Source organism: Arvicanthis niloticus, chromosome 6 (assembly GCF_011762505.2).
Source record: "Arvicanthis niloticus isolate mArvNil1 chromosome 6, mArvNil1.pat.X, whole genome shotgun sequence".
Taxonomy (NCBI): Eukaryota; Metazoa; Chordata; class Mammalia; order Rodentia; family Muridae; genus Arvicanthis; species Arvicanthis niloticus.
In genome coordinates, this window is record NC_047663.1 from 101,076,220 (window position 1) to 101,099,527 (window position 23,308).

Below are 23,308 nucleotides of genomic sequence, written 5' to 3' on the forward strand. Positions count from 1 at the left end.
ACTGACGGGATCAATAACTGAAGGAGGAGGGTTCATCAGGGCATGTGGGTCAATGGCCTCATCATGGCACATGGGTCACTGGGCCTCAGCCATGTGAATACTCCATGTGAAGGAGGCTTGACCATCATAGCAGACCACAGAGAAGAGGGCAAGACATGAAATAGGCAGGGTATGTAACATATAAAACCCCAAGGACCTGACCCAGTGATCTACTTCCTCCAGTTGGATCCCACCTCCGAAAGTTTCTACAAACAGCAGTTGGGAGCCAGGGGTCTAGATACAGGAGCCTGTGAGGGACATTTTTGCATTCAAATCAAAGCAGTTACTCTCTGGATATAGTGAACTTTACTCAAGGACTTGTGTAGTGAGACTTATCAGTAGCTGTGGCTCCTGGGACTCAGTCACCACTGGAAGTCACAGGCATTTGTCAGGTCCCAGAGCAGCTGCAGCTACTTCTTGACATATCCTTAAGTTTGTGAATTTGCAGTTGCTGTGGACATGAGACCCTCCAGTAGACTATGGGATTACTGAATCCTCACAAAGGCCCTTGTAAGTGCTGTGTCATGGCTCCAGGGAACAGGTTCAATAGGAACCCGTTTGTTCCTGCATAGCTGTTCCATGACTTAAAAATCATCACTCTGAAGCAGGGCTGATGGGCTCTGCTATGGCCATGCCGTGCCCTGACAGTGTCCCTACTGCAGACCGCAGGGTCACTAAATGGTTAAAGGCCGGCTAAAAACCCTGGATTGAGATGAAATATCTCTACAACACAAGAGCCCATAACTGGGGTGATCACCATGGGCAGATTATGGATGCTCCAACACCTGGGCCTGACATGTGTGCCCGGCCCATTCCAGGAGCAGGTATGCCTTCTTCTGGTAGTATGGGCTGAACACAGGAAGTGCAAGCTGGTTAAGGGATTATGATGTTGCTTCAGCAGCATCATGGTGGGGAGAGTGAGTGCTGGGCCAGCAGGAGTTAGAGTGAAAAGGCTGTCTGTCTGTTGAACTGGAGGCTCTTGGGTTGGGGGTGGAGATTGGGGGTAGAGGGTTTGCATAGCATGTGAGGACCTGGATCAGAGCCCTGACTTTGTGATAAGAAAGTGACTACTATTAAATAAGTAGATAAATGTGTGTGTGTGTGTGTGTGTGTGTGTGTGTGTGTGTGTTTGTGTGTCTGTGTGTCTGTGTGTGTGTCTGTGTTTTAGTCAAGGTTCTGTTGCTGTGAAGAGACAGAGTGACTACAGCAGCTCCTCTAAAGAAAAGCATTTAATTGGAGCTGGATTACAATTTCAGAGTCTTAGTCCGTTATCACCATTGCAGGAAACATGTCAGCACACTGACAGACATGGTGCTGGGGAAGGAGCTAGAGTCCTACATCCAGATCCAGGGGCAGTAGGAAGAGGCCTAGCTTGGGCTTTTAGAACCTCAAAACCCACCCCTAGTGACACACTTCCTCTAACTAGGTCACAACTAATCCTTTCACATAGTGCCACTCCCTAAGCATCCATACATACGAACCTAGGGGGCCATTCTTATTCAAACCATCACGGTGTACATATGGTGTGATGCAAAAACTCTCAACAGGACCAAAAGAGCCATTTACTAGAGGTATCTTGGACTCTTAAGTTCAGCAAAAACAGAGGGGAATCTCAGGTACTTAAGAGAAAGCAAGTTTAAGGATACCCACCCTGGTCCTCAGCAACCAAGGCAGGCTTCCTCTTTAATTATGTTTTCCTGTGGTTCAACTGTGGCCCCACGGCGTTCAGCCCGTGACCATTCCTGAAGGAGAGTGGGAAGGTGCAAGAGATGTTGCACACTGGCTTCTGCCTGTTGGCAGACAGACTTGCCCTGAGCAAACCAAGCTTCCAGAACCTCTGTGACTCTCCTTCCTCCGGCCAAGGTGATAGTGTTTGAACTGGAGCATGTGTTTCACTCTCCATGAACCATGGGGACAGGCGGTTTCTTATTTCTGTTCTTCTCAGAGCTGCAGGTCTACTCTGGTGTCAGGACATTGGTTCTCAAGGCTCTCAGCTGTGTAACTTGGAGGAAACACTTGATCCCCTGAGCCTCCGTGTCTTCCTCTGCAATAAGGGGAAAAAGCTTCACAAAGCTGCTGTAAGGGTGTGTTGAGATAACGGTCACCTGCTGAGTAGTGCTGGGCACAGAGTAGCTCCCAGTGGAGGCCACGCTGCAGTTGTTAGCATCACTGTAGGAAGTGTGACACAGGGTGAGTGTAGCTCCCATGCAGTTGGATTCCTGGTGCCCAGCCTGGAGCAGGCGTGTTTTCCATTCTGTCTGTAACTGTTGATTCTCATGGTTAGCACATGATCCTTTGGGAGTGCTGCTTTGCATGTCCAAACTCTTTACTGACTGTTCTGTCCCTCTGCTGCCCAGCCCCAGGGCTCCAATCTAACATCTCTGAATCTGAGAAGAATAGTGGGTCTGGGGTGGAGCATCTGTCCAGACACCAGGCCTCTGGCTTTCCCCTCAAAGGTTATATGGAGATGATTTGGGGGTATATGGTGTTATCTCAAATCTTCCCTTTTTCTTTCTATCCCAGGCAACATTTACCAGCAACCATCCATCAGAACCCAACCAGGGTACTCCCAGTCTAGCCACCAGTCTCTGTGTGTGTGATGTGAGAAGCCATATCCCAGGATGTGGTGCAACAGGCTGAAGGTCTCTAGTAAATCCCTGACCTCTCTTTTAGGAGTCTTTGAGGACTTGGTTCAAATTCCAACTCCATAAAGGCTGGCTGGAAGAATGTGGGTTTGCTTGTCTCTGGCCTCTTCCTGTGAGATGGGGACACTCCTCTGTGGAAAGGATTCTGTCCAATCCCAGCCAGGCTAGTGCTCAGCTCACTGTCTTTAAGTAATATCTTCGCACATATGTTCAAGAGAGTTGTAATGAGGGCTGTGGCCTTCTGAAGCTGGTCTCAAACCTCAACACCAAATTCTCTAGAGGTTAACTCTGGGCGTGGTATATAACACTGGCAACACATAGTCCCACTGTAAGAATGGGCCTTCTCCCCAGGATTCAGGGCCTCAAAGCTAGCCCTTCTCATGAGACCATTCCTGTCACCTTGTGTTGGCCACAATCTGCCTGCCTGTGCCTCTGGTCTAATGTTTGACATGCTGGGTGGTTTTGGGCTTCCTTTGTGCTCAGAAGGCAGAGATGGCTAGGTGAGATACTGCCAGTGTTCACCATGGTGTGGGCACTGGAGTGAGCACAGGAGGTCAACTCAGGCGTCTTTAAGGTTTGTAAATCAATCCTCTGATCAGTGACCTGTTTTAGATCTGCTGACTTTGAAGCTGCTGCCTCTCAGCAGGGAGTAGCCTGTCTGCTGCTGCAGCCAGACTGGACCTATTATTCTGGGGAGATTCCAGGTCATGCCTGGTAAGAGTGTGAGGGAGCACTGGGAAGCACAGTGATTTTTCTCTGGGAAGGCACTGCTGCAGGGTGGAGCTTTTCCTGCAGAAGAGCCATGTCAGAAACTACCCTGAGCTGGGTGGACCCCAAGCATGCATTCTGAGCGCTGCCTATCTTAACATCTACCCTCATTTAGAGCGATGCCTAATTTAATGCTATCCTTTTCTGAAGCTTGAAGTAAAATGGGCCTTTTTAGAAGGAATAAATACTCCCATTAAAACATTCCTGTGTGCCCTGCTTACTCAGTGATCAGTCCCACCCATAACTGGTGGTGGAATTCAGACACAGACAACTACAAACAGCAGCAGATCCATGGGCAACACCAACTCATTAAGAGGGCAGCAGAGGTGTCTGGCAGGTTACGTGCTGGGCTCACACCCAGCCCCATCATTTCTAATCTGCATGTTGGCTGTCAGCCTAGGAGCACAAGAATAACCACATTCTTGGGCTTTTAAGGGCTGGCTCTATGTGCCTGTGATACCACCTCAGGTACCCTGGATGACACATAGGCTCCCACAGACCAGCTCACTGACATACTGGTCTTTTGCCTTCTGCCCTCCTGTCTAGCAGTCCTCAGAACCAAGGACTTGTTTTCACACTAGCTTGGCCTTCTTCACCCTGTCCTTCTTGGGTCTGTGTGTCCTCTCACCTGGTTGTGGACCATGGCCTCCACACAACTCTCTCTGGCCAACAGTCTTGCCTTGTTTGTTATTTCACCCAGCAGGTTTTCAAGGTTCTCGTTTTACTCAGGCATCATGATCTTATGATGCAAGGTGAACTAGACAGAGCTCAGCCTGTGTCAGATATGCAGTGGGATTGGGCAGGGGAGGCACCAATGAAGGAAGGCAAGCGAATGGCCAGCAAGCATTGTGAAGATAAGGCAACAGGGCTGCTGGGTCTGAAAGGGAAGCCAGGGATCTGGGTTTTTAAGAACTCTCCTGCTTTAATCTTTTCAAACACTGCTCAGTCCACACAAAACAGCCTGTGGGTCAAACCTTGTCTGTGGACTCCTGACAGCACATGTGGTAAAAACGGTGGGGACTGACTTCTTCACAGGAAGGGCTGACCTTACCTGTCCACATGGCCCCTCAACCTTTGGGAAAGGTTCTGATTTCTGAGGTTCTGGTTTGACACCTCCATTCTCATTGTGATAGTAGTCACCCATGACCTGAGCACTAAGATTCTAGGCTGAGGCAGAAGGATCACAAGTTTAAGGACAACCTGACTTATAAAATGTGAGCCTGTCTCAAAAACAAAATCAGAACCACGAAAAGCCTCCAGAAACAGCAGGCTCCTTTGAAAATGCAGACTTCACCATAATACCAGCGCATGAACGTTCTCTTTGTTGGAGGTAATAATGATGTTTGGTTACATAGAAGCATGTCCTAATTTTCTATAATTATATGCTAAGTATTTAAGAATGAAGTATCAAGTGGCTGTAATTGTTCATTATTTATTTTATTGTCCTGTTTTTGATATAGAGTCTCATATAGAACAGGTATTCCTTAAACTTGCTGCATAGCTGAGGCTAGCCTTGAACTCCTGATTCTTCTGCTTTCACCTCCCAAATGCTGAAATTATAGGAATACACCAGCACCTCCAGCTCTGGCTCTGTTAGCATGGGCTAGGGATGTAGCTCAGAGGTAGAGCACTTTGCAAGCATGCATGAGGCCCTGGCTTTAATTCCTCAGCAATGCATGGAGAAAGGGCCAAAATGAGGAAGCGGTGTTTCATTAGATAAGAGTCACTGGGGATACCTGAGACACTTTCGTAATAGAGTAAAGGCATCAGTGTTTACAGAGAGGACTGCATGGCCTTCCCAAGTTGCAGATATGCACTCTCCCATGACTGTGTGTGTGTGTGTGTGTGCATATATATGCAGGCTGAGGGCCAGAGCAAGAACTGTTGGTAGCAGCCCATGGGTCTAAGTCAAAGGTCAGACAGTCTACCTTGATACTGAGGTGATCTGCATCCCTCTGTCCTCACAGAAAGGTCTGTGAACTGAATGCAGGGGCCTGTCAGTGAGAGAACACCAAAAGGGTTTTCCAGTGAAGGTTGAGGATTGTCTCCTGAGCTGAGGGGTCTGAAATTGCTCCTTGAAGACATGAGTCCCTGCCTACCTGCTGCCTAGTTTAGGTCCTTGAGCTACTTCTCTTCATCCAGACCTGTCAGCAGCCTTGGTGGTCTTGTCATGAGACAGCTTGTGGGGAACATGGGCACAGGGAAGACTTGAGAAGCTCATTCTGGACAGCTTGGGTTTAAACTGTTTGTCAGGAGCTGGGGAGCTAGCTAGTCCATTCTGTAAAGTAATATCAGATAAAAGAAAACTATCTTAACACACTTCATTTAAAAAGGAAAAAAGCTGGGTATGATGGCATAAGCTTGTAAACCCATCACTAGGGCGGCAGAGCAAGGAGGATCCTTGAGACTCCCTGGACAGCCTACTCAGTAAGCCATAGGTAAAAAGCTCTGGCACAAAAGCAAGGTAGACAGTATGTCTGGAGGGGTGACACCCAAGATTTTCCCTAGTCTTCTAGTCTCCACATGCATGTATTCATGCCCCCCCCCCCCCCACATACTTGAGAGAAAGCAGTTAGACAATGGTTGCCACTCAGTTGGATTTATTTTTAATCAAGACAGTGTGGGTTCCCAGGTACTGGCTCTCAAGATGAATGAGTGCTAGGAAAGCACTGGGAGTTCCTCCAGGTGAGACCCCCATCTACCAGGTCACTATAGGACCTGGATGAAAGCATTTCGCAGGTGGTATCTGACGGATGGGGGTGTCCTCTGCCTCCCTTTGGGGCACTTACTTTCCTTAGCTCTGTGGTTCAGCAAAGCTACTTGTGCACAGAAAGGACCATCTCTGATTCTTGTGGCTATAGTGTTGAGTATCCTATCCAAGCCCACAAGTCTCCGCAGTCCCTTCCAGGGCTCCTGTCTCATCTTGCTGCAGAGCCTTTCAAGGCTTGCCTTAGGGGTTTTTCATGCAAATTAAAACCCAGGCCTGAGGAGGTCCATTCACCCTCACCTGACCCATCACCCCTCTCAGGAACATCTAATCGCCTAATGTGGAGAGTAAGGAGCAGAGTTAGCATCCAGACCCAGTGAGCACAGGTCAAGTGGCTCTGGCTTCTGCTGGAAGATCCTTTCTGTCTTGATCCCTTCAGGCTGTGGAGATTTAGGCCTGGGGCAGTGCTGGCTATGGCCCTCCAGCCCACAGCACTAGGGTTGCACACTGAGGCAACTCATGGACCAGAAGACCTTGCTGCCTTTGTGGTAGCCCAAGGGAAGCCCTGCTAGTAGATTCTCCCCGGTTCTTCTTCCCACACAGTTCCTGGAGGAGCCTTCCCAGAGCACACACATGGCACTGTAAAACTGAAGTCTCAGAAAAAACACAGTAATATCTGTAACTAAGTGTGTTCAGTACTACAGAGCCCTATTTTCTATGAGGGATAGGCTTAGGAAAATAAGCCAGTCTTCTGTCACCGGGTATCCTGTTTACTCATGCTTATCCCAGGCTGTTCAGGAGTGAGTTCTCTGCTGGCGAACAGAGCACTAGGAGGCTTGTCCAGGTACCATCCAATACAAGGCCCCAGTGGGCAGAGTATACCTAAGCCCCTGACGAAACGGGCTCTTCTGGCTCAGGGGGAGCAGAGAAGAATCCTCACTCTGTGGTCCAGTGCAATGGTGGACCTCTGCTGTAAGCAACACGTGCCACAGTTGCTGTGTGTGATCCACCAGGCAGGCTACGAGTTCCTGCCTCCTCAGCCTTCTCTCCACACCAAGCCACTACTTGCCCAGAAAGGTATCTGCTGGCATCCATACTGCCCACATTTCTTTGTCATAAGCCAGGACCCACCTGGGCAGGAGTAGAGGTAGGTAGGGAATATAAAGGGGAGGTATCTGATCATCACACAGTTCCAAGCAGAGGTGCAATGGTGCAGGCTGCCGTCTGGGGAGCTTGCCCTGCCTGCAAAGGCCAGACAGACATAGGAAGGAGTAAGCCTGAGTGAGGAGTGTGGAGCCTTTGAACCCCCAGTGCACAGCCAGGGTGTGACTGTGACTTGAACACTGTGCCCACCTTCAGGGCTGTGCCACACAGCTTTAGCCACATGTTGGACCTTTTATAATCAGTGACAGTTTGTAAGGATAAATTAAGCATGCACTCCAGAGGACAGCAGTGTGGTAACAGCCTTGTGTGCCTGTGTGGTTACTAGATGAATTTATGCTGTCTTTGTGAGCTCCATTTGTCTTTACTGCTCTGTCTCTGGTCTCTGATACTGTACTTGGACTATTGTGGTATCCAAGAAATGACAACCACACCTGGTGACTCATTCACTCACTCAGTCAGTTTTGGAAGCACACTGTATACAGGTATTGGGACACCTTTCCTATGTTTAATAAAAATACTGTGCCAGGCATCTTTCCCATAGCACATGTGAAGTCATGCAGACAGTTTGTGCATAGGTGTGCCCCTTGGCTAGTACTTTGATTGATGCTTATTCCTCCTTGGGCAGTGATGGACAGAGATGGAACAGAGCCTTGCACATAGCAAGCCAGCATACCACTCTCTACTGCAGCCCCCCTGCCAGTGTCACCTGATGGGTACATGTTGGACAAGATCCTCTCTGAGCTTAGGAAGCAAGTATACTGAGTGAACACCTTTTACCTGTGTTCCTAGGATGCCAAGTTTGTGGAAGAGCGACGAAAGCAACTCCAGAGTTACCTACGCAGTGTCATGAACAAGGTCATCCAGATGGTGCCTGAGTTTGCTGCCAGCCCCAAGAAGGAGACCCTGGTACAGCTGGTGCCCTTCTTTGTGTGAGTACCTGTCCTGGACACTAAGCTCTGTTACTGTTAATATTTAATAAACGGGGCTGTGTGGGCCAACCATCTAAGTGGTGGCTGTTCTGCCTAGCTCAAGCCACCATGCTCCGTGGCCTGAAGCCAAGCACTCCACAGCTGGAAGCAGCCAGAGGCCACGGGCACACCACAGCTAGAAATGGCCAGCCAGAAACACTGGTCCTGACACCCACGAGACGCCAGCGTGAGAGATGGCTCCACCAATCTTCCACACTGTCTCCATAAGGCTGGGCTGAGCCCAGACCATCCCACCATCCACATGGTACCTGATAGAAATGAGACTCTAATGGGTAAAGATTATCCAATAGCTTTATATATTTGGTAATGGTCAAATAACAAGAAGCCCACACAATTAGAGGTGTTACCCAATATCTAACCTAACTATTACAACTACCTTAGACTGCTGGAGACACGCATACATCCACCGCCATTTTTCCCTCTTTCTCTTCTTCCTTTCTCCTAGCTCCTCCCCTTCCTTCTCCTTACTCCTCCCATATTAGCTCTTCCCAAAATACCGAGTTTAATATAGCGGGGAAATATACCCCTACAAAGCTCTGCTCCCTTTGCACTGTTAGAAGTTAGGAGCCAGAGGCTCTGCAGGTTCCCAGGTGCTGTGGAGCTGAGGTGCCTGGGAACTGTCAGTGGTGCTGAAACACAAATTCCACCCTGGACCTTACCAACCTATTGTCTGAATGAACATCCATGATGGTCCTCCGGTTCAGGACTGGGTTTAAATTTTTTTTTATTACATGCTTTTACTTGTGTGTGCATGTGTATTGTGTACCACAGCTCATGTGTGGAGGGCTGAGGACAACTTTCAGGAGTTGTTTTTCTCCCTCCACCATGTGGGTCTAAGGGTTCAGCTCAGGTCATCAGGCTGGGGAGCACGTGACTTTGAACTGGTTGCAACACTGGTAGATCCAGGTCAAAGTAAAGACGCCTTTCTTTGTTCAGTTGCTGAGTGCTCCCAAGATGAAGCATTTGCTGTTGACACATGCTTGGTGTGTAGACCCAACAAAGAGCTCCTGATTCTTATCACCACAGACTTCTGTGATTTCCATGTTCACTATAAGTCACCTTAAAATTAAGTTCAAACCCTTTTCTATCTTACAAAAGCAAAAAGAAAAATTAATTTATAAAGAAGAGGGAGAAGGGGTTTTCAGGTCATGCCCTTACCAAAAAAAAAAAAAAAAAAAAAAAAAAAAAAAAAAAAAAAGACAGTTCAGAGTTGTCTGTTATTGTAACAGAAAATGCTGTCTTTCTGACCTGGCATCTGTGCCCCCAAGATGATAGCAGCTTCCTCTTCATTTGTCCCACATCACATGATGCTTCTGCTTATTGGTTCCGTATACCCACAGCTCTGTTGCTGTTGTTAGGAAGATGTATCTAGGCAGGGCTTTGTCCCTCTGTTCCAAATGTCTTCATTGTGTGGGGCATTTATGACCTTGAGTTAAGATGACCAAGATCATGAAGTCCTGTGATTCTCATGGTCTCCAGGTGTGGGAAGGTAATGATACTATTTCTACTACACTCTCCTTGTGGAAGTCCCAGGTGTGAAAAGCCTCAGAGAAAGGCCTGTGGATCCCCACAGGTGGGCTTGAGAATCTCTTGTCTGAGTCTATATAATTTGCTGGGACAAAATTAAGAGTGTCCTTCCACTGAGGTTCTTTAAAACAGTGCGCAGAAAGGTACCTGGGCTGTTCACACATACAGCGATGCTATAACCAGAAATGGGTGGATTCCTACTCTGTCTGTGGGATATGCCCAGAGTTTCCAGGTTGAGTTTTGGCCAGACAGACAGACAGACAGACAGAGAGCTACTCTCTGCAAAGATCCTTTTGTTGTAGCTAAGAAGGTCACTCACTGGTTTTGGTTCTCTTGAGGTTTTGTGAAAAGACATGTCTAATGCATTGTGTATTGAATGCCTTTCCCCTATTTAAAAGAGATAAGTTGGGACACCACATTTTTCCCACTGTCCAGTTATTAGTAGTGCCAGGGCCTGGGTGTCCACACTTGGGGAAGGCCACGTCACATCATGAAGAACACTAGCTCATCTCTCAGGCAGCTCCAGCCTGGGTATCTGTTGGGAATTAGCCTTTCCCTCTGAGCCCCAGCAGTTTGAGCTTTATAAGGGAGTTCCAGGCTAGGTCCAGAAAGACTGATGATAAGGAATCTGAGAGAAGGATGGTCCCCAAGGACACCAGGGTCCCCAGCTGGCTCCAGCAGTCCAGCCATTGCAGACCAGCATTCATTCCTACATGCTGGGCTGCTGGATTGTGACAGCTGTATGTCAGCATGTCCAGCAGGGACTGCAGGTCCAGCAGTTAGTGCCAATCAGTGAAGAGAGAGAAATTGTCTATTCTTGATTAGCACACAGAACACAGGGGCCAGTTTTGTGGGTTTAAAGAACAAAAGAATTTCCGCAGAAGATTTGGGGAAGTGGAATTTTGAGTAAACACTAGGCTAGACTCTGGTCAACCCTGACTAGCCTTATCGAGTTGGATTTCTTTGAAATTGCAAATTAAGCTACCTCTCCCTGTCTTGTGAGTAGGTGAGACTGCAGGGTGAAAGCTAACAGGTTGTTCTCATTTTGGGGTTCAGAGAGGTGATCTGCAGCCAAGTCTTGCACCTGTTGGCAGGGATCCCCAAAATGTGTATCTTTGTGTTGCTTACAGAAGACCAGGAGCCTAGCATCCTTAATGAAGAGCCTAGCCAGAGAGTTCCAGTCACACACACACACACACACACACACAGAGTTCCAGTTACACACACACACACACACACACACACACAGAGAGAGAGAGAGAGAGAGAGAGAGAGAGAGAGAGAGTTCCACTTACACACACACACACACACACACATACAGAGTTCCAGTTAACACACACAGAGTGAGAAAGAGAGAGAGCCACTTACACACACACACACAGAGAGAGAGAGAGAGAGAGAGAGAGAGAGAGAGAGAGAGAGTTCCAGTTACATATATACACCACACACACACATATGTGTGTGTGTGTGTGTGTATGTATGTATGTATGTGTGTGTGTGTGTGTGTATGCACTGTCTCACACACACTTACAGACACACTACACAGACATACACAGACAGATTGTGTGCACACAAATGCACAGATACACAGAAGCAGGCACATATGCACATAGACACACATAAATACACATACATACACATATATAGACTTGTCAACTAAAGAAATAAATCCCTTAAAGCATCATGTTAATAAACCTCTGCAGCTTGCTCCTTGTTTTTTTTTTCCAGACACTGACTTGGGATCTTAAAGGTCCTGTCTAGTGTGTGAATGTCCACAGATGCAGTTCCTAAGACAGTGCCATGGTGAGCTGAGCCAGCCCCATGCTGCACCTGCCTTAGCTCACCATCCACTAGGCTCTCACTGGGTGGCTGCTGTGCTTGTTTTACTGGTGGAACTATGTGAATGTGCCATTAAAATACCAACCCCACAAGGATTTGTAACAAGATTATAGCAATGTGATTACATATGTGAACTATTTTATAGCATAGAAAAACAAAGGTCAGAGAGGAGACATGAATTATCTCAGGGTCCCTCCCAGCATATGGGAAGCCTGGGCAGGATGGTGCCCTCACCTAGGTTGGGGACATAGTTGGGAAACTTACAGCCTGTGGACAGACCTAATCCTTCTGCTTTCAATGTGAGCAGACAGTGGAGTTTTCTCGTCTGTTTTTAGGTGAAACAGTTGCCATTGTAAAACAACTAAATGCATCAGATTAAGACATTGAAATGCCAGGCTTCTCTTGAACATAAGATTGATCTTGCCCTGTCCCCACCATACAACACTCGGCTTTGGGCACTGGTGACTCTGTGCCCCCAGATCCTCTTGTCTCTTAGATGCCAATCCAGTGTCCCTGCCACACGCATGTTTCTCTGGCTGGTTTTTCACATGCTCACAGTCTCACACTCACAGGGCCTGCCAAGCTCTGCAGAGACTCAAAGCTATGGCCCTGGATCATGACCACTCTTCTAAGAGCCCTTCCACGTAGGTGACTTCCACGGACTTGAGATACCCTGTCCCCCACGCTGCTGTATTGGCTTGTGCCGTGTGCCTGTCCATCTGTTCTGTGAGCCAGACTCAGTTTTCTTCCTGTTCCAATAGCCTGCACCACCTGGAGATGGAGCAGGGATCAAGGCTGAGCAGAGCTTCTGAGAAGACCTGGCTGGCGAATTTCCTCCTGAGCGTATCTTTAAGTTCTCAGGGTTTTGCAGTCTTGGGTCTGGTGTTAGATGGAGCCTGCTGCCACATATACTTTGCAGTTGTCAGTGTCATTGTGTTTGGGAGGATAGCATGGCTTTTGAGCAGCCTGATATCCCCACAGATCTGAGAGTAGGGAATCAGCAGGTCGAGTGTGCCCACTTTTGGCCCGTTTCCTTCCTTGACAACAAAGCCTGCATCACCCACTGCTGAGGCTGAAAGTAGGACAACGGGAAGTGGGCATTTCTTTTCAATTTTGGCTTCTGTGCCAGTGTGGCACATGGGAGTGTTAGAGATCCCCCATCTCCAGATAGAGAGCAGAAAGATAGCAGCTCTCACTGACCACTGGGGAGCCCCACAATGTCTGTGCTCTCCTGGTGCTTTTGAGAAAGGTGGATCCCAAGGAATTGGACCTTGGGATCCTGAGCAAACCTGCAGAGGTTTGCTCAGACCCCTAGGGAAAAGGTGGTGCCCCTAAGGAAGCGAGCCTGACTTCAAGAGTTCTCTGAGGAAACGGGCAGCACATGACATGACTTCAGTGGTTTGCTAGGCTGTCACTTAACATATTATCATTAAAATGTTTCTTTGCAGTGTAACTCATCCCTTGGAAGCTGCCATACCCCTGGGAGGGACAGATGGGGGGAGACAGAATAAAGTAGGTCACAGCACAGACCCCCACGTGGAGGTTCAGCAGAAGTGTGGGCCGTGTTTCTCCACCCACTGTCGCTTTTACTCCAAACGTTGTTAAATATAGTTTCTGCTGAGATGAGAAGAGCCATGTTCTCCCAGAGAGCAATTAAGTTTAGCCCAAGGTCGCAGTGGGCTGCCGTGTGCTCTGCCAGGGCCCACTTGAGCCCACATGGAGGCTTTTTTTTCTTCAAAAGGTGTTACTGACTTGTACAACTCAGAACTTTGTATCTTGGATCGGCGTGGTGGATCGTCAAGAGCCCTCTAGGCTCCACAGTCCTCATTACTTCAGAGTTGTTCAGGGCATCACTGATGCACAAGCTACATGGCTCCAAGTGGAGAGGGTTTAAATGAAAGTAAGTGTAACTGTGCTGGCATTTGGGTGGCATTTGGCACATGGCTTGCTTTGCTGGACTGTCCTTCTGCAGCAGTCCAGTCTCCACTGTCTACCCAGGTAGCTCCTGTCTGACCCATGGCAGGGGCCAGCCTCTGTCCTTGGATCTCTAGTCAGGAGGCACTGGGCAATGCCCGAAGTTGTTAGCCTTGTACCAGCCCTCCTGAGCCCTGGTGATGCGTGGTTCATGTTTCTCTCCTTTCCTCCTCTCAGTTTTCAGTCCTCCCTGTTTGCTCATCCACCTCTGCAGATGCTGAGTGAGGTGGCAAACAAAGAGATATGCTTGCAGATACTGTAAATACTAGTGTGCTTACCTGCATAAAATGTATCACAGAAGCTGTAAGAAAGCATGCTCTAGCAGCGTGAATCTGTGTGCTTACTGTCTCCTAGGAGGTAGGCATGGCACACAGTGTGGTTGCAGCAGTGTGGCTGGTATTGGCTGGAGTTCTCTCTGCCTGAGGAATCCTCTCTAGACTGTTGCTATGTCAGACCAGCCCAAGCTAGTATTGCCTATTCACTGCACTGGTCACTGTGAGGTGCTGTAATAGTGAGTGGAAAACATAGAGGATATTCTAAGAACAAGTTCCTGTTGGGGCAATCTTCAAATCTGACTTTGGGATTGAAATCATGAAGACTCCTCTCACTTAGGGATTTGGAGCATCCTTCTGGATACAGGTTTCCAGGACACTAGTGAGAACAGCTGTGATTGGGAGTCACCGAGGTGGTGGAGGTGCCTAAAGAAAGAAGGAGGAACAAAAAGCAGCAATGGCCAACATCGGGCCCTGGGACAGGGTAGAATGTAGCACCAGCTAGGCAGAGAGGAAGCTGGGAAGAAACTGTCAGGGCTGGAGGGGAGCGTTTCCAAAGTTCTCCTTTGTATGAACAAGCTGTGAAACACACAGTCTCCGAGCATCAAGAATAGAAAGCTGTCAGCTCCTAGGCTGCCAAGTTGGCAGAGGTCCCACAGAGCAAGTGGCATGGCATAACTGGGTGGCATCCCTGTCACCCCATCAATGTAAGAGTGTCCTGAGTCAGCCATCAGGGTCAACATGGGGGAAGCCGGAATGTGGCAAGGGATTAGGCCAGCTTGCTTTTGGGCATGGCCTTTCCCTACTAGCAGATGTGGGAAGCCCTCACTCTGTAGTGGATAGTGTATACAGACACAGGACCCTTTGGCTAGGGTGCCATGTTGCCATGTTGCCATGTTGAAATGGTTTGAGTAGGCTTATTGGATCTTGTAAAGCTATCTGCAGACCTGAGGGCTCCATGGTCAGGAATGAGGCAGGTGTTGAAAACAATGTGTTCTTCACCCTGCAGGATTCCCTGAGCTTTTCTGGGCTTCCCGAGGGGTCACTGAGATCCACTTGTTCCCTTTGGTGTTTGTGTTGCTGTTACTTCCCCAGGCGAGAGAATGATAAGGCAGTGTGTACCTGGGGTGTGGGAGCTGGGAGCACACGGGGGGAGCGGGGGACGAGCTGCAGAAAGCTGTTATGGTTCTCATACTAGTTCACCATTGCCATGTTCAGGGTTTCTATTAGGGGTCCTCCTGCCCAAGTCAGAATAAAGCCTGGTGGGGGCATGTGGCTGCTCTCCATTTCCTGGGGAAGTTCCCTGGGTACAAGCTGTGCCTGCTGCAGTCCCTCCAAGTGATGCCCACGGGCAGCTGCCTGGCACTGTCCTAGGTCCTACCACAGCCTGCTCTTTGGGGCTTACTTGAAGTGCAGGTTTCAGAAAGGCCTGGAAAGTGAGGCTGGGGAAGATGCAGTGAGGAACTTGGCATCTAGCATTACTGTGGAGCATGGCCCCGGATGTCAGAATGCCCAGAGTATGCTAAATGATTCTAGAACATCAAGACCTGTGGTCCACCAGCCCAGCAGTGTAGCTCAGAGCTGTGTAGCTCAGGAGTGGTGGTAGGCTGCTACCTGGGGAAGAGGAGCAGAGCTGCCTGGGTTCCTCTTGTTCACACTTGAGGACGTGCTGCAGCAGGGCTGCAGATGTTTTTTACCCACTTGCTCTGGGAAGGCAGGTTGAGAACCTACAAATACAACGTGAAGCAGCCATCCTGTTGTCACTTGGTATAGCCGTTTGGCACCTTTTCTTCTCAAGGGTTCAGTAGTGGCATCTGTGGAGATGGAGGGCTTTAGGCCGCGTTTGGCCTGAGGCTATGTCCTACTCACTAACACGGTGATTGTGGACTTGCCCCTCTACAGGCTTTGTGCCTCCATCTCTCCTTCTGTAGACAGTGTTGGCACTGGCACACTAAGGCTGAACTGCACAGGAACCACAGAGCTGCAATTGTGACAGCTGCTGGCATCACTAGTGGGGGTGTACACAGAATTCCTGAGCTCCGTAGAGACAGAGTGGAGAATGTGGGGCATTCTGGGATGTCAGGGGCATAGCAAGCATGTTCACTACAGACTGCAGTGGTGGAGCTCTGGCCATGTCACACTGCAGCCCCTTGAATGCAGAAAGAGCGAGACTTGGTCACACAGACCCATGACCAGATGTTAGACCTTCAGAGTCTTGTGACCTGGCTCACTCTTTGCCTCAGTGTTCTTGCCTGTAAAACGGGGTTCAGAGTCACAAAGACCTCAGAGGCTTGAGAGTATTAAAAGAAATGCCACCAAGTGTGTGCCTTTGCAGGGCACCGCTGACTGCAGTTACAGCCTGGCTTCTGTGTTGAGAGTTTCACTTTAGTCCCCAAAGGATACAGGTTGGCAGCATAGATATTACTACAATTGCATGCCCTACTTCATGGCTTTTATTTTTAAACATTGGAGCCTCAGAAAATCCAGCTTGGAGAAAGGGAAGCAGATTAGGTTATTTTTGGCACAATACCCTCCATCCAATTTAGGGTTAGTAAAAAAAAAAAAAGAAAGAAAGAAAAGAAAAGAAAAAGAAGAAATAACTCCCCTGTAATAGCAGAGGTGTGGTGACAGCACTGAGGTGACTCATTTCACCATGGTGCCACCCCATCCTGGTGACAGCTTTTCTGTCTGTGGGTCAGCCTTCCCTCCCAACTTTGAAATGTGCTGTCTAGGGTGACCATGAGTGGTCAGCTCACCAGGCTACCAAGGAGATACCTACTCCTGCCTTGATACTGCTGTGCAGAAAACATCAGTCCTTGGTCTTGGTGGCCCTAAGTCCAAGCACTGCTCCCACTTCAGATGGCAGGTTAGGAGGTCCTGGAGTTGACTGGTCTCTTGGTGGGGCCCCATATGATTCTCCTTGTATCACATCTAGGGCAAAGGGGGAGGGTCAGTCAGCCTACACAAACTCACAGGTTGAGCAGGGGTGATGTGGGAGGAAGGGGCCAGTACACCGTGCACTGGGGCCAGGTTGTTTGAGGACCTCTGGATACTCTGGTATTGCATTCTGCCCCTGCTGAGCCTCCTGGCATGTATAGACTGCCCACACAGCCTGGTTTGCCATCCCTGCCAGAGTCACCGACTCCATCAGAGTAAGACATGTCTCAAAGCTCCACAGAGGGACCTTCAGACATACCTCCAGCCCGAGTGGCAAAGTCAGCCACAATAAGGGACAGGCTCTGGTTGTATCTGGTGAGCTAAGTCAGCCAGCTGTCCAGGCTATTCCTCCTGCAGAACTCTCTCTAAGCCCAGGCGGTAAAGAAGTTGATGGTAGCCAGGGGTTCTGATGGTCTGTCCTGACACGGCTAGAAAGAGCTAACAAGGGAGAGTCATGGAACATTCTGGTTGCCTTTAGTAGCTTGCTTTTCTTAGACTCTTAACTCTTACCCAAGAGGTCAAGTTTTACACCAACATACATATGGAAGTGATGTCACAGGAATGGTCTTGAGATAGTCACTGGTTCTTCGAACTTCTTCAGCTACCCATGAGGTGGGTTCCACTCACCCTCTGGTAACTCCGGAGGAAATGAGCCATTATAGGTAATCGCCAGTCACCCCTCAGCACAGGTGAGAAAATGGAAAACCTGTTGTGGGACATGACTTGACTGAGTACATAGCCAGACAGCTGCAGGCCTGGACCTCAGTGATGTAAGACTCCATGCTCAGGTCCTGGTCCTGGAGGGGCTCGTTCCCTGCCATTAGAGAACAAAATGGCAGTGTGTCAGATGGAGTATGTCAGATGGGAAAGAGGTACTATGTTCATCTAGGGGCAGCCTCAGAATGATGACCCATGATTCTCACCCATGTGGACTGTGGGCAGCCTGGAGGGAGCCCTCAGGTCCCCAGCCAGGTGTCCTCATTGCCTCTGGTAGTTCCCAGACCATGCATGGCTGCTGGACCATTGCAGTGAGAAGGGGGGCTTTCTCTGGCACAGGTCACATCTGAGAGAGGCCTGAACCCCAGCAACAAGCTTGGATAGTTACTGTCTGACAGTGAAGGGCTGATGTGGGCCTCTCTCAGGACTCTGATTTTTGGGGTCAGCCCCTCAATCTCAGTGCATAGGATGGGACACAATGAGGCCATGGTGGGCTCAAGTCCTCAGTCTGTCCTGAGCTGCTCTTGAAATCTTCACGTGCACCTGCAACAAGGAGATGCTAACACAAATGTACTGGACAGCAGCACTGATGCCATGCGTGTGGAAGGCACATAGTAGGTGCTCTAATCATGCATTCCATGTTTCCTTTCAATCCCATGAAGGATACAGTGAACGGGATATGAATACTAGATTGATCGATTGGTAATTATAAACAATTACCACGAGCAAGAGGGAAAATCTTTATTTCTCATTACCCACAGGACTGCTGTGATTCAAACTGCTGTTTTGACTAAAAAATGAACAAAACATGATGAGAAAATTAGAGATGTTTAAGCAGCTACCTTCCTTGCTTTAAAAAAAAGAGAAAACTTCACACATACACAGTTATAGAATCAAAGGGTTCAAATTAGTCCAAATACTCAAAGGAAGACCAGACTCATTTAGCTTGCTCTAGAATCTGTCAGTGTAGTAGCCCAGGCTGGCCAGGAGCACAGCCCAGAGTAGCGGCTACTCTCCACCAAGGGCAGGTGTACACCTGCTACATGCTAAGCATGCTGTCAGTGCTAAGGCAAGGCAAGTCCCCACCAAGGCTAGGGACACATGGAGCCTGGGGGTGATGGGTGCATCCCAGCTGGTGATTGCTTCCGAGACAAGTGGGAACAGGCCTGGTAAGGATGTGTCACTGTGGTTAGAGAAGCCCTCAAAGGTAATGGGACACGGTGTGTATCCCTCAGAGACGGATCCAGGCAGAGTAAACCACAGGAGCAAAGGCCCTTCATGGTAAACAGAAGCGCCAGCATGAAGAAAGCTTGTGTATAGGGAATGGATGGGAGACCCTGGAGAGGAGTTTGATCATCCAGGGTGAAGCAAGATGACTCTGGGGAGGTGAGAGGGGTGGGCGCAGCTGTCAGCCCCTAGTGTGTTCAGATCACAGTCTTGAAGGTCTGGGTGTGGCTGGGAGAGTGTATGGCGACATTGCTGGCACGAGGGTTGCCATTTAGTAAATGGTGACTTGGAGACGCAGGAGATGGGCTTTGAGAGGCCTTTGGACATTCATATCGGGCAGGCGGTGCATCCAGAACCCAAGGACAGAGGTCTGGAGGAGGCACAAACTAAAGAGCTGTCCGTGTTGTTGAGGGCAGAGTAGCTCAGAGGAGAGGACTTGTGGCTATACCTGGAAGATTTCAGGAGGTGAAGGGAAGCCCATGAAGGAGGTGTGTGGAGCACACTCCCCAGTGACAGGTCCTAGAAGCCGAGGGACACAGCCCAGCAGGGAAGGCACAATGTTCATGGAATCTTCCAGACTAGAGGATTCCCTGCCTCCCTGCCGGTGAAAATAGACGCTTCTGTGTGGGAAGCAGGTGACCCAGGCATACAACTGCCAGCTAGGAGGAGCCTGCTCTCTGATTCTAGAGTGGGCTCTGAATGGTGCCTCCTCTGCCTGCCCAGTAAATGCAGTCCAGCTTGTCTAGATACTGGACGTGTGGCATATTAGATGGGCTGGTGCAGGCCCAGGTCCAGGCGGTGGCTCTCCTCATCCTCTGTTACCTCTGCCCACTGTCTTCAGCCTAAGCTGAATCCCCATCTTGATTTAGGGCTGAACCCTTGGCCTGTGAAGCCAGTGGCAACATCAATGCAATTAGGTGTTGTCACAAATGGAAGTCTTCCCTAGGGCCATTTTCTGCCTTTGTAACTCAAGGTCTCAAAGGCTTCATCCTAAGTATAGCCAACTGTGGGTAGGGGGCATAAACAACAAGGCCTGGCAGGGTTTGCACTGTGCTTGAGAAGCGGCTGCTGCTAAGATGACCCTGAGTGTCGGGCAGGAGAGGGCCAACGGGGCACAGGAGGTGGGGCATTTCTAATGTAAGAGCCTAGATGCTTTGACACTCATGTGGCCTCTCTGAACTCTGCGTTCTCTCCTCTGGACCTCAGACCTCTTCAGCACTGTCAGTGGGTCTGAACAGGGGATGAAAGGAGGGGCAACATCTCTGTTGGATGTGTGATGTGTCCCCTGCTGACTGATAGGCAGCCTGATGTGACAATGGCTGTAGCTCAGCTGGACTACTAAGGTACCCAGAGGTTTGTCTCTTTTGATGCAAATGGAGGCCACTGTGTTAGGTACCACTGCAGTGACCTCTGAGCCTGCCAGATGAGCTGATGGCAGTGTGCCCTGAAGATGTGCCCGTAGAGCAGAGAGGCTTTGGAGACCAGGCGCCACTACACTGTTGCTTGTAGACATCTGTAACAGTGCTACTAGTACTCCTTTAGAACGGCCCACTGAGACCTCAGAAAAGCCCTGAACCTCCTCTGCTCCCGATGCCAGAAAGTAGGGAACCAAGCTGTGGGGCTAGATGCAGTCCCACCTGCCTTGCTGTGAGTCCTTTGCATGGGGCCATCCCTGCTGCAGGGTTTCGTCCTGTCCTGCAGGCCCTATAGATAGGAGATGGTGACAAAGCCTCTGTCCCGGGCCAGTGAAGAACAAAGAATCTGTGCCTGGGTTCCCAGGTTTGTGCCTTTGCAGAGTAACTGCAGCCATTAGTGCCCCCCCACACACACACAATTACAATTAAGGGCACTGATGTATTTGCCAGTGTCTTAGGGCACACAGGAAGGTCCTTGCTTTGTTTGCTCTGTTAAGAGCTGTGGGATGAGCCAGGCTGCAGGCATATTGCTAACTTTGGTGTTTGTTTGTTTGTTTGTTTGGTTGGTTGGTTGGTTGGTTTTGCTGCTGGTGGTGGTCTGGTTCCTTTGGTTTTTACAGTGCTAGAAATGGGCATTGTACACTTGAGGCAAGTGTTCTGTCCTCATGCTACACAACTGAATGTGTCGGTGGATCAGGTGAGGTACTGATCCATGTCTGTCCGGGTCTATAACCAGAGTCCTGCTCTGGGAGGTTGAAGATGTGAGCCCTGGCCACTCACTTCAAAGGAGGAAGAAGAAAGTAATGAGTAAAAAGTGGGGCAGGATTTTAACCACAATTGCCATCTGTAAGCATTGGCAGTTGCTGGATTACTACTTTGGATATCCAGTGGTTCTACAAGACAAAGGCAGCCCTTAAGCTTGGGCACAGGGAAATCCTGCTTGTTAAGCAGTCCTGGGCAAGGTGTGGCCTGGATGATCACTACTGAATTCTGTAAAGGTGCCCCAAGGAAGTCTAATTCCCAGGAGATAATTGATCTGGCTTTAGATCCCACTGTGTCTTCAAGGGTGAGCTGTTCCTGAGATCTAAGGTGGCTGTAGGTTTAGGACAGTGGCTGAAGACCTTGAGATACTTTCTTGGAGATCTGAAATAGGATGTAAAAGCAGACTTTAATCTCTGCGCCCTTGGCCTAGAAGAGGGTAGGCTAAGTTAGCTGCCCCTGGTTCGCAAACACTCCCTGTTTGCCTCTTGAGGCTTAGCATGAACAGGTGCAGAGTGAAGGCAGAGCTGCCTTCAAAGCGCAGCTGGCGCCTAGTGGGGTGACACATGTACTGGGAATGCAGAGGCAGGTGGATCTGTGTGTTTGGAGCTAGCCTGGTCTACATTGTGAGTTCAGACTAGACAAGGCTACAGAGTGAGACCTTATCTAAAAAAAACTAGTTTGTAAGAGCCTGATTGTCTGCTCTGTGATTTCTGGTATTCCCTGTATGGCCTGAGGGAGAGTAATATCCAGTGATCCCACAAGGCAAAGGGCAGAGGTCAGTGTCATCCATGAAAGCAAGGCCTCAGAATCCTCTTGGACACCTCATAGCAGTCTGCCCTCACTGTCCACACGAGAGAGGTAGGCCTCTTGCCCCTGCGCAGTTTTGTCTGGATGTAACATTTGTCATCCAACCTTAATGTCTAAAGGACACCTGTTGGAGGCAGGACTCCTGCAGTCATGAGAACAGAATCGTGTTGGAAGTTTACAGTGGCCTGTGTCACAGTGCCCACTGGTTGGCTCCCCTGCCCTTGAGTGCACTGTCTTCTCTGCTTGATACCTTTCCATGACTTCTGGGAGTCCTCTACCTTCCAAAACCATGCCCTCGGGGACAACATTGGTGTCTAGGAAGTCAGTTGTAATTGGTGTCCCTCTTCTGGACATCTGGTACTTCTGATGGATCTCCCACAGGCTGTTTCCTCTTGGGCTATGTACAGTAACTCTGCCAGAGCCCCTCCTGGAAGAGACAACTTAGGGAGCCCATTTGGTTTCAACTCAGAAGAATCTTATTGTGGCCAGGGTCAGAACACAACAGGGCAGAGTGCCCTGGGAGGGCAGGGGAACGTCTTCCTGGCTCTCAAGCCCATCCACGATGAACCTTTCCTCTACATTACCTCGATGCCATCCCCATCGCTGTGAAACAGATAGAGAAGCTTGATGATGGATCACTGGCATGAGAAGCAGAAGGCAGTGTGGTGCATATTTTCCATTTGTAGAATTAACAAGCAAAGCAGTAAGTCACACCACACACACACACACACACACACACACACACACACACACACACTATACAGTAGGTAACTCAAGAAAGGTATGTCCAGAACAAAAGGGGTTGCTTCCTGGAGGCCAAGGCTAGGGGGACACACACATGCCACTTACCTCTGCTTTTCCATTAAAATTTGCTCCACTTTCTGTGTTACCCATTCCAGGAAGTAATGAAATAAGATTTCACATTTAAGAAGGCTTGAGGCTGAAATGCTGAGCTAGTGAAGACAGAGGAAGCAGTCTCTTCGGCCACATCTCTTTTGCCTTCCAAGGAAAGTGCAGAGGTGTTTTTTATGGGCCACCTTCTTCTGTCTGAACATTCTTGTTCTAATAGCCTCATTCTGGGAGGAAGCCTGGGAAAGAGGCTCAAGTCCTCACTACATTTAACTGGGAATGAGCCCTGAGGCGAGTGGTGCAGGCACAGAGTGCGTTGGCCTTGTCCTGCTCTAAAAGGTTTCTCCGCTGGCCAAGCTCTTGGCTTCCAGCCACAGTGAGCTTTGTTACTAGGTGAGACCTCGTCTGGAGTGAAGAGAGTATCGTACAGCTGCTAGGAAGATCCCGTGGAGCACTCAGTGCTCCTAGCATGACTTGCATGTCTTCTCTAGAGACAGACCAAAATCGCATCACAAAGTTCAGACAGTTTGCCAGCCTACCAAAAACCTACCCTACCCTCAGTGGATTTGTTCTTGTATTGATTGACGCTTCGATTCATCTGCTTCCTGGTTCCTGCCCTGGACTTTTCAGCAAGCTCTAAATGAGTCTTGCGGCTTGACTTGAGTACTGT

At 49.2% G+C, this 23,308-nt stretch overlaps 1 protein-coding gene across 4 annotated transcripts in view; it reads left to right on the plus strand.

Moving 5' to 3' along the window:
* The window catches only part of Snx29 (sorting nexin 29), a 389,041-nt gene that overhangs the window by 361,447 nt on the left and 4,286 nt on the right, over positions 1-23,308 (plus strand). For all 4 annotated transcript variants that reach the window (XM_034506447.2, XM_076937433.1, XM_076937434.1 and 1 more), the window contains one exon: positions 8,113-8,252. In XM_034506447.2, the coding sequence (XP_034362338.1) occupies positions 8,113-8,252 (140 nt within the window). The remainder of the gene's footprint in view (positions 1-8,112; positions 8,253-23,308) is intronic.